This window comes from Anopheles merus, chromosome 2L (genome assembly GCF_017562075.2).
Source record: "Anopheles merus strain MAF chromosome 2L, AmerM5.1, whole genome shotgun sequence".
Taxonomy (NCBI): Eukaryota; Metazoa; Arthropoda; class Insecta; order Diptera; family Culicidae; genus Anopheles; species Anopheles merus.
Window position 1 is genome coordinate 21,201,345 of NC_054083.1, and position 14,082 is coordinate 21,215,426.

At 44.4% G+C, this 14,082-nt stretch overlaps 2 protein-coding genes across 6 annotated transcripts in view; one reads left to right on the forward strand and one right to left on the reverse strand.

Annotated features, from left to right (window-relative positions):
* Positions 1–495: 495 nt before the first annotated feature.
* LOC121591583 (obscurin) overlaps positions 496–14,082 on the forward strand; it is a 65,696-nt gene continuing 52,109 nt past the window's right edge. For 4 of the 5 annotated variants that reach the window (XM_041912279.1, XM_041912280.1, XM_041912277.1 and 1 more), the window contains exon 1: positions 10,732–11,003. Coding sequence is in view for 1 of the 5 variants with exons in the window: in XM_041912278.1 (XP_041768212.1) it covers positions 509–590; positions 10,732–11,003 (354 nt within the window). In the remaining 4 variants the exon portion in view is untranslated. Of the gene's footprint in view, positions 591–10,731; positions 11,004–14,082 lie in introns of those variants that run through there. The other variant, XM_041912278.1, reaches the window with a different exon arrangement.
* Positions 2,437–4,759, reverse strand: LOC121591587 (40S ribosomal protein S10-like). The gene is made up of 2 exons (XM_041912289.1): positions 3,926–4,759; positions 2,437–2,472 (listed from the first exon to the last, which is right to left on the reverse strand). The coding sequence occupies exon 1, from the start codon at positions 4,648–4,650 to the stop codon at positions 4,261–4,263; it is 390 nt and encodes a 129-aa protein (XP_041768223.1). The 5' UTR covers positions 4,651–4,759; the 3' UTR covers positions 2,437–2,472; positions 3,926–4,260.

Here is a 14,082-nt window from a genome sequence, read left to right on the forward strand (position 1 = left end):
ACGAGCATTAAAACCTAGTGGAGACGCCAGGTCTTTTACTCAATAATATCAAAAGAAGAATCGAAAGAAAAGTAGGCAGTACGCATTCCGCCTCAAACATCCCACCCGTTTGGCAAGATCTCACTCCACCACAATCCTCCCCTACTACGCACTGCAGCAGTGTGTCCCGCTCAAAGTGTGTAATTAAAATAACGAACAAAAAAGAAAGATCGTTCGTCGATCGAACTTGAAGCCAATCGAAAGCAGGACAATCTTATCATGATCGCGCTCAGCGCAGCCTCGGTGTGTGTGTGTGTGTGTGTGGGTGTGTGTACGGGTGTGTTTTTGTCGAGGGTGGCCGGTATTCTAGCGTGAATGTAACGCAGAAACAAATGGCATTCCCTCACACAAACAAACCCGCTCCCCGGCGGAGGATACGTTCGGCGAACAGTGCCCGAATGTGAGACGAGCACGAGTAAACGATCGCGAAACGGCACGGCACCCGAAAACACCGAAACCGAGATCTGCAATGATCGAGCGTGGATTGAGCCAAAGGCAAACCCCTGCTCAGTGCGGACAGTTCAGTTTCAGTCGAGCTTTCGAGCAGAAAAGTGAGTTCACAGTTAAGGGTAGCAGCCGAGTGCTGGGTGTGTGCGTGCAGTGTGTGCAGAGGGTGGTGCAACAGGGAACAAAGAGGGTTGAGATTTGGTGGCTAATGGCAAAGTGTTACGTACACCGTTGCTTTCCCAGTGCCATTACACAGTGTTGTGTAGTTTAAGTGTTGCAGATGTTTTAATGTGGGGATATTATAACATGATCTACTGAAGTTCGACATTAAGAAGTTATTTTTTGTTGAAAATTGTTGAAAAAATGTGACAAAAATCAAGCAATTGTGTAGATGCCCTGAGAATGATCATGAATCGTACTTGAAAAGTAGACAACAATGATGTGAGAAAGTTTATCAAATCGGATCGAAAAACGAATTCAACAGAAAAGAAGCAATTTAAATTAAATTTAAATCCAGCATTTAGGTGATGTACTGAGTAAAGTTCACGTAAAATACGTATAAAAACACCATTGTATTCTGATGTTGCCCCATACTCATTGCGTACCACAAGTGTGTCACTGGTTTTGCGGACGGAAATGGAGAAAATTGACGTCAGAAATAAATCAATTTTAATTGAGTCCCATTTTTCTGCAACTGATTGAGTAATCGACACTCCGTCCGCAGTTGCGATCCGTTACATAAGTGTGGGGATGGGGGATGAATAGTGCAGCTGCAAAAAAAAGAGAAATGATCACATAATGCAATCGATCGGTTCTCGATCGCGAAAATACGAAAATTCGATCGGTCCCGCTGCGTGCGTGTGTTGAGACGTTGGACATGAATGTCAACTGTCTCTCGTGTGGGTGCGTAAACCGAAGGATCGATGCACTTACTCGATGCATCCGAAGTAGGTTGGTGCCAAAACAAAATAATCGAATCAAGGCCCAGCCCCCCAGAGTGCCTCTGCTCGGGCGCGTTTGTGCCTGGTTGTAGTGTGTATGTTTGCGTTTACCCTCCTCTCGTCGGTTGATCGGCATCGGGTATGCAGCCGAATCGAAGCAAGCAAAAGGAAGCAGCAACAGGTCCGATTGCCAATTGTTCGTGCAGCGTGCGGGTCCCCTTTTCACGCCACACGCACACACAGTGCGTCACGGTGCGGTGATCGTTGTGTTTCAAAAACCGATACAGATGAGAGCAGTTCGTCGTTCGGGGGAGCTCGTAAATTTGTTAATTGTGCTAAAGGTGTCCGTGAGCGTGTGTGTGTGTATGTGTGAGAGTCTATGTTTGCGTCTATTGTCTGTAGCAAAAACCAAAATCAAACCGAGCGACCCCCTGGTTGAATCTCTCTTGTTGAAGGAAAGTTCGTGAACTTACACCGTGTGCGCGACGACCGCATCAACCGCCGCGAAACGCATCAACCGCCATTTGTGTGCCCATCCGGAACGCTGTAGCGGCGATGGTAGTGGTGGTGATGGTGGTTTTATTTTCGATTACCTCTCCGATTCGGCCGGTTACCGCTGCGGCTGAGAGGAGGAAAACGAGCAACATATCTTGATCCATCTGGTGCTGTGCCACGGCGCACCAAAATCGCAGCAGGGAAAAGCAGCTGTTTTTGTGTGTGGCGCCGGAATCGTACACGCCGTCGGTACGCGTGAGTGAGCGCAGTGATTATCCGGGCGGTCGCACGAAACGGACGGAGAGGAGGTGGGTTTGTTTGGGGCCATGCGGGCCACTAGCTCCACTTCTTAGCGGTAATCTACCCGGATGTACAAAACCCGGATTGAGTTCGGTGAAAATGAACCAGATCGGAGGTATCGAGTGGCAATGCGAGTGAGACAAGCAAGAAGAAACAGTTCGGACGCTTCAAATCGGGGAGTTTTGGCAGGACATTTGATACGTTTCCTGTGTATGTCTCTTCTAAGCCTGTTTGGGTGATCGCGGCTATCCTAAAATTAAGCAAAACGATACTTAAATGAAATTTGATACCTTAAATGAATAGAATGCTGTTCATATTTCAGAATTTGCAATTACTTTCCTTAAAAGAGTTTTAGTTTTCCGGTTCAAAATTAATGAATGTTATAATTCCAAGCATATATAAGGAATATAAGGAATTTTTATACAAGAATTGAAACAATTAATAATGTTTCCCCTTTATCATGTTACGACTTTAAAACAATAATTTACCTAAGTGAATCCAATTTCGATTTACATCTTTCGAGTCGAATTGAACAGTGATTGTAAGACTACACAAGCAACAATATTTTTCGGACAAACATTTTTGAACTCAAGGAACCGTTGGCCAATTTACCAAACTAACACTAGCGCATCAGATCTAACCAATCTCAGTAAAAAAATCGAATAGAAGCATCGGCTACCTTTCCCGCAACCAGAGCAAAAACCCCTTCGTGATACGACGACCGGCACAGACATCGATTGTCGTGCGTACCACCGCCTGCGTCCCTCTTTTTTCCTTTTTTTTTTCTTTTTTTTTTCTTTTTTTTTTCGTTGTGCACAGACACTACCGATCTCCGAGTAAACAGGCAGCCTCGGATCAGCCCGCACGCACTAACTTTTGCTACACTCGCCCATTTGCCAACAATTTATAGAATCTAGAACATGGTATTTTAATTTAAACCGAAATTTGCCTTGCGCACACTACTGCGCTCCTTTGGCGACAATGTCGCGATCGCACTCGTGGCGAGGACGACGGGTAGCGACGGCAGCGCGTTAAATGGGTGAGAGGGAAATGGTGGCAGACAGTGGTTTTGTATTTTGAGGGTGTACACGACGCTTTGTGTGCTCGCTCAGTACATCCACCGACTCTAAGGACAGCGTTTCGTCGCGCAACGCGCAGATTCGACATCGCGCTGCTAGCCGAACAAGTGAGAGCCAGGCAACGCACAAAACGGGGAAAAGAGAAGATAATACTAAGCTCCTAGCAAAATAGGAAGTCAACTCACACGTTCAGGTGGTCGTGGGCCGATGTTTGATAGCCGGCCTGCGATAGCGTTATTTATAATTAGCTCTAAAAACTGGCTGGCGCGTTGGCACACAGACATCACCACCACCACCAGGAGGCTCACCATAGGGGTTGAAGATGCTCGTAATGTTATCTTGCCGCCCGTGTATACGCTTTTCCCACTCAAATTTATTGCTCAGAGAATTGCTACAACGAGAAGACATTAGATCAGGCCAGTATCGCTGCAGGTGGCATCATTGGGCGCCATAAGACGCCGATAAGAAGCGATGTAGTGAAGGTCTTCGTTTGAGATGTAGCGAAACGTGCCTTGTTTCATATTTCATTCATGTGCTATGGGGTCATTCCCAGTAACATCCTAGAGATCAGTTTACAGCGCCATTTTGGCACAAGTTTCTTAGCACAACCATGTTTCCACTTACCTGCACGCCTGTACGCCAACACACACGCTCAGCCGGTTTCAGTTTTGGCGACATCCGATAATCTTTACTTGATGGGTGAAGATTTGTTACCCTTCACATGCATTGGCAGCGGACTGGTTCGTTGAATTGTTTGTTTTGAAGGTTAGAATGTCGATAAATCTTCATCAGTCGACCGTTAATGCATTCCATTCAAAACTTGAACATCTTTTTGAGGTTATGTTGTGAAATCCAAGAGAGCCTTGCTTTTATCTGTTCTTCGGAAGTGCACCTGCGTTGCGGTTCTTTCGAAGAATTTCAAATGCGATGTGAGCGTTCCACAAGACGACATTCCCGTCCTAATCGTACTGGTTGCCACGACCGAATCCTCCGCGGAACTGCAACTCCCCGGTACCGGATCCAACGTCACCACGCTTGTCCACGTAACGATTCGCCTGCCGGCGGTACATCTCACGCCCTTCAGTGTCCCGCCGCTGTACGAAGCCTTCTTGGCGCACTGTCTTGCAGTTGGCACTGTCCCGTACAGCCCGCTCACGCCGGATCAGTGTCGCAGGGACGACCTCTGGAGGAAAGAGCAGACAGTTGCGCAGATAGATAATGCCCTCGTTGGTCAGCGTCCAGTAGTAAGTGTTCCAGACGAATTTTTCCTTGGCGTAATTCCGTGAGATGAGCGACTTCAGCGTCACAATGACCTGCAGGTTCGGGATCGTTTTCAGCTCGCAGTGCATCGACGGGCGATGGTCCTTGAAACTGGAATGATTTGCACAAAATGCGAGAGTGTCTCATTTGTATCGTGTTGTCAGATTGATTTTTTTTAAGTTGACAGAAATGTCAAATAAACGAGCTTCAATGCGTTTGGCAACACTGTCGTCAGAGTGGACGAATCAAAACATTGTGCATTTTTTGTGACCGTCTCTTTACTTCGCTGCTCTGCTCTTGTGGAAAGTGTTTTCTTCCATTTGTGTGAAAATATGTTAATCTTCATGCATATGTAGTTATCATAAGAAAATGTTTCTTTGCACTGTTCAACAACAAACTGAAACCTCGGTCGCCCTCGGTGTCCGGATCCGTATCATGATGGTGGTAAGGTTATCAACCTCATTGCTAGTTCAAAACGAATCATATTCGTAATTATTTACATCCAATATCCAATTTTCTTTTTAGAGAGCTAAAACCGTACTATGATACTGCTCTAGTGAGTCAACATACTTTTGATACAGTAGTTGCTGACCCCCGAAATGGAATGTGTCACCATCGGACCATCGGATTTTAAGATTTAATTTACTACACTCTTCACTCTCCCGATTGATACTCGCTCGAAATGGCGGTATAAATTTTGCCACGAGCCGCATGTGATCTTGAAAAATATTAATACCTGTCCACCAACGCCCTCCCAAGGTATAAATGTGTGTATTTCTGTGTCCATGTGCGCGGAACGAAAACAGTTTATTAGTTCAACCAACTTTACCTAGTGCCGGTTGAGCAAATGCAAAAATGAGCACATTTTTACGGTCGCGCGGCCCGCGTCTGCCCGTTCCATCCCCGATTGGGGGGCGGAATTAGTTTATTTACGATCCGTTTCAGCGCGGGAACGGTTGTTGGTTTTCGGCCCAAGATTACGTGGCCGGGTGGAATGTTGGAATATTCCTCCATCGCCAACCGTGTGTGTGGGCGTGCATGCGAAGCAGGAATGTGTTTAGATCATCCTTCGGAACGGCAGTGTTTTGATGGTGGCGGACCTTTTTTTTCCTCTTCCTAGAGTGTAATCCATTTCCTCTAGACGCCGGGTGCAACACAGCAACCAGGTGCGAAATCCACCGTGTCTAGCTCACCTGTCGCCTGCGAGACTTGGCGTTGCGGAAAGCAAAAGCGGAAATGGCGCAAACTTTGCAACCTGCTTGTCACTCAAAAAACAACCTGCCAATTCATGACGCTGCTGCGTGTGTGTGTCTGACCCGGATTGCGTTGAGGTTGGTCTTGGCAAATATTGGGTCCGATTGGCAGTGACGAACAGGAGGCTACTATTCCACGGCTTCACCTTGTGCCGGATTGGTACGCGATGGTCATTACAACCGAACATGCAATCCGCGTGATTGCGCAATTGCGTAATTGAATTGCGTGTACCCCCCTAGCAAGTCTCTCCCCCTTTTCTTTACTTATCGTCAAAGGAACCGAAATGCAACGACATAGTGTTGAGGATTGTGATGAAATAGAGAACTAAATTTAAATCGTCCAAGCCCCATGTGCGTGTATAGGCGCCCTCCTCATCCCCCTCCACACCCTTCCAACGTTTTGGTTTCATTGTCGGAGGTTTCGGTTGTAGATCATTGGCCGCGTTTGCGTTTGATTGTGTGTTTTTGTAACGCCTGTCTTTCATTCGGATCAGTTGGCACCGGTTGCGGAATGTCGCACACATCTTTCACTAATTGATATTGACTGCTTCGGGGTAATTGGAGGGGGCTTAAGACACGCTGTGTGGTTCGAGCGATCATGTGATGGACTCGTTTAATGGCTGTTGTTGATTTTATAGTGCATTTTGCATGTCATTTCCCGGCCAACATTCAGCCTTAGGGAATCACACACAGCTGCGTGTATTCTGATACGATCAGCTGGCAATCTCTTGTGCTATCCCTCGTTGTAGAACGTTTCTTATTTTCTACCATGTATAGGAATCCCTAGGTAGTGTCTCTTTGTCGTTAGTACACCGTGATCAATAAGTTCGGATACAAATTCAACGCAGTATATTGGATTGACTGATACATGTTTTAGGAAGTTCTATTCCTGTAGATTATGTACAGTAAGTTTTTTGGAATCGTTCACCACCTACCGTAAACGTTTTTCGAAACTTTCACAGGTAGCACGATCTCATTCTAAGAGCATTTTTTCTGGTTTAATAGCTTTATCAGCGCTAGATTGATTCAAATTTAATATTTTAGTATCATTTAGTTTGGATAACATGTACGTCCAAACTAAAAAATTTTAACGGATACAAATCAGGAGAGCTAGGCGGCCACTCTGTTTTCGTCCGAAATTGGTTAAATTCTCTCTGCGCCCTGTCAGGGTGTGCCGGTGCACCTTCCTATTGAAATACATAGTGATCCTTTCCATAGATCTTCTGCTAGTTTGTGGCAACAATTTTCACCTAAAATTCAGTTTTATAAAGCTTGGCTTTGATTTTTACTCCTTTTTTGATGAAAAGCAATAGGAATTTACCGGAATTTACAAATTGTCTCCCAAACACCGATGAAACTGGATTATGATAGACGAGGAGCTTTAATTTGGGACGCAAGAATATTTTCCTTAGGTGCTGCTCACACTCGATAGTTTTGTGTGGCTGCTCCAGAACAAAAAATTTCTCAGTCAATGAATTTAAGATCAGCGTGCCATGACAGGATCATCTTGTTTCTTTCCAACCTTTAACTTTAGGGTGCTTGAAGCCCTTAAGTCCAAGATTTTTTGGTATAATATTATGAGCCGATCTGTAGAGCTATTTCAGGTCTAACGCCATTTTTCGTTAAGACCGTTCCACGTTACGTCGAATTCGTTCCCTCACAATCTTAATATTTTTCTACGTGCGTATCGATCTTGGACGATCAGATCGTCTCTGCCTTCTAAAGGTGACATCTGATGGTACCTATTGATTGTTTTATTAACGATTCAATTAAATATTAAGAGGCTTGAGACTTCTGAATACAGTGTCAGGAGGCTCACCCTTCTAACAATATTTCACGACAATTTCTCTTAATTGTTTTATTGCGTTTTAGCATAAAACTATAACTAATCTAGGAATGTAACTCATCAAATCTGACCTGAGAGTATGAATACATGCAAAAACTGTCATTAAATTTTTCACAATATATAATTGTAGCATGTTGCGAAACAAACGCTTTGTATTCGAAATTATTGGTCAAGGTGTATTTTTTGACCCAAGATTAGTAAAGCTTCGTCAGCTTTGACGAATAATTAGTCAACGCATTGCATTACATCAATCATGCCTACTGACAAGTGACATGTTTGATTATTTTTTCTGGACTTATTTCAAGTTCTAAATAAGTCTTTAACTATGAGAAAAAATTTATGAATACCTACCACACAAATAAGGCTTGTAGCGTGGCGATATTATCAATTTATTACATTTTATTTGATCTTTTTAAGTTATTAAATTGGTTATTCAACTTGTTTTTATGAAACTTTAGGCTCCTCTGAATTTTTTTTTTTACTAAATTTACATTAAAAAATCAATTTTTCTTCGTTTTTATATAGTTTTTCCCCCAGTATCAGGCGAAACAGATAAGCAAAAAAACCTCCCCGATTGTCCATTTCGATTGAATACTCACGTGTGCGATTGTGTGTGTGTGTGTGGCTTTCTTTTCTTGCTCGAGTGCAGTGTCTAGTAGTGCATACGTATAGTGTTGTGAGTATATTTCACCCGACCCGACCGTGCACTGAAAGTTTGCTGGGAGAAAGTTCCCAGCCCCTCCCCTTGCGGTTAGTGTTAGTGAGTGATTTTCCCTTCCCCTCTTTCCTGAAACCACCGAGCACGAACGACCCATCGCAAGTGATAAGAGCAAAGGTTTTCCCTTCTCCTCCCCCCTTTCCACCTGGCCGGCTTTAGGCCGGTTGTACTCCTCGCTTTCTTTCTCTTTCTCTCCCTTCCTCCGTTCCCTTGTTGTGCGTCCTAGTAGCTTCAAGGGGGGGTGGTCAGCCTGTAGGACCGCCGCATCAGCATGACGCTGAAAGACGAAATCCTGACCGCCGATGTCAAACCCGGTAACGTGTCGTGCCGTTTCTCTACGTTGTGTCTCAATGTTGTGTTGTGTCTACCACCGGCATTCGTTGGCTAAAACAAATTCTCACTACATCCGTTTATGTCTTTTATGTGTGTGCGTGTGTGTGTTCGTGTGTCGGACAGATTTTCTTTCACACCACCCACACGCGTTTTCGTTTTCTTCCTCTCCACTTGGTAACGATCACTGACAGGTAACACAGCATGTTCACACCTCTTCACACGAACTGCAAGGACAAAAGAGAAATGTCTTTCGGTTGACAAGGTCATGCCAGGGGTGCTGCATCACCCGTCTATCATGCACGGGTGTGTGTGTGCGGGCGTGTGTGTTTGTTGATTTTGTCGACAGACCTTTCCGAACCGCGCGACGAACCTTTTTGTGCGGCTCATCGAAAATTTGGTTGACAGCAGGGCCAATCGGTTGGTTGCACCGCGTTCGATCGTTGGAGGAAACCATCACCGCAACGCGTGACGCGTGTGTTAAACGGTGTTTAAATATGTGACAAATTTATCTACCCTTACGTTGCGCCACATTAATTTTGGTTGCAGTTTTTTTTCTCGTTCTGTTCTTGTTTTGGTTATCTTTTGAGCTCCCTTTTTATGAGGATCGTATTACCGGCCACGGTGTAACCAGCAGTAGCATGATGCAGCGAACGTGTCAATTAGATGCACGCTGATTAAACTGCGCTTGCAACAGAGCGTGAGGACTGCTGCTGTGCTGTTGTGCTGCAAACGAGACGCGCAACGGAGGGGGTAGCAAATGAATGCGAGCCACTCCTTGTAATTAAAGCCGATGGCCGTGATTTATTGCTTTTTTATTAGCACATTCGTGCGCTACTTTAGCAGTGCAGTGCAAAACATGATGATCCTCGAGAGCGGACGAGGCCAGCTCGTTGCGATCTGTTAACATGCGAAAATAGTGCCCTCGATTCTCGAACGATGTTGGGATGCTGGGTTGCAAAACATTTGGCGCGTAAATCAGACGCTCCTTTTGATGCTTTTTTTAAAATTATTTTTCATTTCACTCATGTTTGTAGATTGAGAAGAAACATGTTTTGGTAAACATATTACGGTTCAAAAATGAGCGATGCAAATTAATATTGAATTCAGATTTGATCGTGTGAGCAATGATCATTTCATATAACACATTAAAATATGATAACGTTTAACAAATTAAATTTGATTACCATTGCAAGTAAATAACTAGGCGTCTCCACCGTTTTCCCTTTTTATTTTGTTTACAAGTTTTTAAAATTCATTTCCATTTAAAATCAATCTTCTTTTTTACTTTTACGGTACACAATAAACACTCCTACTATTTTGTTGTTAACACTTTCTCACACAATCCAACCCCGCCTGCTTAACCGCCGTTTGCGTGCTACTGTTTACCAGGCTGAGGATCGTTAAACTTTACGATCCATAACCGATCCTGGCTCGTTGTGTACCGTTTTGTGTATCCACACAAACATCTGTTCGTGCTACCCCGGCTTCTCACTTTCCGTGAGGTTCACTCTGTGTGCCAGACGTTAAGGAAATAACTCAAAACCATCAATTCCCGCGTCCGGTTAACACCTTCGCGTTTGAGTGTTTCAAGTCTTTCTGTTTTATGTGTTGTGAAAAAGTAAAGTAAAGTAAAGGACGAGAAAAGACTATATACAGTGGCGGTTTAGTGTTTCCCAGTAAAACGGTAAAACAAACTGACATATACCATGTGTTTGTTGGTGGTGGGTGACGTAAACGTTGCCACTAAATCCTCGCCGACAAACTAATTGGTTGTATTAGCAAAGCGTTCCTTTAGAATGAAATGTCGCGTGATCGTAAATAATTTCGAAACATAATTAAGACATTTACCCACGCAAAATCTCTCACCATCCCGTGTTCTTCGTGTATCGTTTATCTGTTTATGTTAATGAACGATTTGTTAACCGTTTTGGGTTGGGTGTATTGTGTGCTGAATGCGTTTGCAATTTAATTTACATTCCTTTTGTGCTTTCTCCGCGATCGCCTGCCGTCGTGCCAGCAGACTTCGGCGTGTCCTATAGCAAGGAAGACATCCTTCTGCCGTCGAAACGCCAGCAAAGCGCACCTCAGGCGCCACCAGCCGAACCGACAGCAACACAGCCCTCCCAGCGTACCCGGGAGCCCGAATGTGTTGCGGCCCATCGCCCTGAGTCACAGCGACTGGCGACGAGGCCGATCTATCACTACCGTCCATGCAACACGACGTCCTCCGGGCTGCGCTACTCCAACGATCCCAACGAACCCGACGACGATAACCCTAGCGAGGGATTTAAGGTAGGTGCAGGTTACTGTTATTTTTTTAAATCAAATCTTTCATACCTAGTTCAATTTGGACCGATACCAAGGGCAGGTTAAATGTTTTTTTCTCCCCTGTGGAAAAATACATTTCTCTTACAAATTCGATACACTGGCGAAGGTTTCCCGTCGCGGCGACAGCACCGACGGAGGAGACCTTTCAAGACCTTTGGCGGCGCCAAACATGAGCCGCACACAAGCTCGTAATTAAACAATGTTCACATTCTTTTCTCACACTTCCGCTGATGGGGCCGCTTGCTTGCTTGCATGCGCCCCTTTGCCTTGCTTGCCCCGTGCTGGCAGTGTGCCGGCAGTTTGCGGCCGAGTGTATTGATGAAGATGGGTGTTTTTAAAAATAAATTATCTTTCGCTACTTCGTGGGAAAATCCACGGTCGTATGTGTTGTGAAAAGGCAAATATGTGCAGTAAACATATGAAGAAGAAAACAAAAAGAAAAAAAAACTCATATCACTAGAAAAAAAAAACAGCAAAGCAAGTTTGTGCGCAAGTGGTTCTACGAAAGAAGCGTAGTGCGCCCTCTGGCGGCAACTTATTGGGTGCGTATGCTTTCGAAGTTCTAGCTGCCACAAGCGACATCTGCAAGCAAATTATATAATTTAATTTTTAAAATGAAACGTTTGAACTATTTCTTTAAAAATAGTTATAATTCAAATGAAAATTTTTATATTCTTCCTTTTCCTTATTTTGTTGAATAAAAACTCTCAAATACTCTACTTGTTGTACATGTACACTACTTGTACACTAAACGCACTTAAATGGGTGCTAACGGGCCCTTTAATCCGATCGTATGTTGAGCCAAAAGAACGGGAAAGGCTGGCGTGCGGGAAATATTAAATCATTCATGCCTCGTCACGTTTTATGTGCATCGCTTAGGAATGGGTTGTGTCGTGGAACAGTTCAGATACGATGAGCCGCACTCAAGAAACACGGTTTTATATCGCCTGTACGCGCCTCCCCATGCGGATGACAGAATAAGTTCAACTGCATCCGCCTACTTTGAAGATCGACGGGCGATTAAGATGTCCGCTTGTACGTTCGCTGAAAATATGACACCTTTGAGGGTGAAAATGACACAGGTGCAGCTTGTTAAATGATCCTTGCATTAGACGAATTCGCCAGATTCATGTACAATAATTTACGACGAAACATGATTTGCAGATTATTACTTGTAACTATTTTAAAACAACTATTTCAAACCATGATTTTACAGCTTCAAGATGTTCTATTTCTTCGATTCGGCGCATATCTTTCTATTTAGATTCCATCCCATCCATAATTCTCTTCACAGTCATCGTTTTTAAACCTTATAAATCATAAACAACAAGCCGCCGTCCGCTTTTGGCTGTGTGTTTGATTAATATTAGCTTGTCCCTTGTCGGGCCGGGCATAACATTTGTCACTCGAACACACAACCGAACGATTAAATAAGTAACACCGAGTTCCTCGGACACACGATGCCGCTGACTCACGATGCCGAGACGATGGAGGCGCATGGTTGTTGGTTGGTAGAAATTGTTTCTTTATTCGACAAAGCAAAAAATAACGGCCGCTACAGCTTCTAGGCAAAACTTAAGCGCATCCCCACTGTGTGTGCGCTTTTTTGTCGCGTTTCATTCAAATATTTCACTACATTCTTTAGCGGTAGATTGACCGCCAAAAACGATGCAAAGATGATGAGGCGCATCCGCCCGAATGGGAAGAGAAAGGGGTTTGCTTTTTGCTTCACTTTTTACGTTGGCTTGGACAGAGTTGATTCACTGCCAGCCACAGCCGGCTGGCAGTAGATCATCGCTTCTTTTATCTTGAGGGAGCGGGAAGAAAAAATTAGGGAATAAACAGGAGGAAAAGCCCATCGGCCCTGCATGATGCATGCCAGATGTGTGCAACCTGACACGATTCGGACGTGCAGGCGGGGAACTCAGCCCTGCCAAAAGGTTGGTGTTGATGCTATGTTTTTTTGCGCTACAGCGAAGGGTCACTTGACCGTATCATTGTGCCGAGAGCATACATCGGGTTTGGCTTGTATGCGGGCATGGCGATGTTTGTTTGCTTTTTTTTTCCTCGGACAATATGCAACAACAGGAAGTTCAAACCGTTGCAAGATTGCATATTTTGAGCAAAAAGGAGAACTATAATGATGTATAAAATGCTCCATTCTTTGTGTCGGTATTCAAGGTCTATTTATTGCACTAAAAAGCTCCTAAATCACACGCTGTAAAATGAAATCATCTCTTTCTGTTGTGTCTTAATTATTCAGGTCGATGTTTCCTTTATTGAGCCGTTTTTCTTTTAACTTTATTTAACTTGTTTTCTTTTAATCTCTCTGTGAGTGTTTGTTTGCGTGTGTTTTTGGTTTATTTGGCACTTGCCATGGAATATTCCTCATCACGCGCGTTTTGCACTAACGGAAAGACGTAGAAAAATTAAACCTGACACTGCACTGAGCCGCTGCGAAACACCGAACCGTATTCTCAACGCACACGAAACGGAAGGAGAAAAAGTTAAACAAGATCATAAACCGTAAGGAACGCTCTCAGACATTCCGTACTGCTTCCGCCATTGCACTTAATCCACCACCCATCGCATCTGTCAGTCGGCTTTGCCGGACAGCTCGCCCGCTGCATTGATGCGCTCCATCAGCGCTTCAGGACGCAGTCGCACACACACACGCCGCCTGCATCGGGGCATTAATTTAGCCGGCTGTCAGTTCCGGGAGGTGGCAAGTGTCGACTTAGCCACTGTGTTGGATCGTGAGTGGGTTAAAAACAAAAAGACAAAAAACGGCGTCAGATAAATGGCAAACTGTCAAATTGCATCCATCACGTCCAAGTCGTTTGTGAGTTCCGGTCGGGATGGGCATCCGTTTTTTTAAACATATTTTTATCCAACTGACCTTTGCCTTGCGGGAGGCGGGAAAACCTTGATCGAGTTCATGATCGTTTGCTGCACTCGAACGAACGCTCCGTTTCGTAAATCAATCAACGCAAATCGTAACCCAATATAGGGGCATTCACTTAACGGCACGTGGATAAGAAAA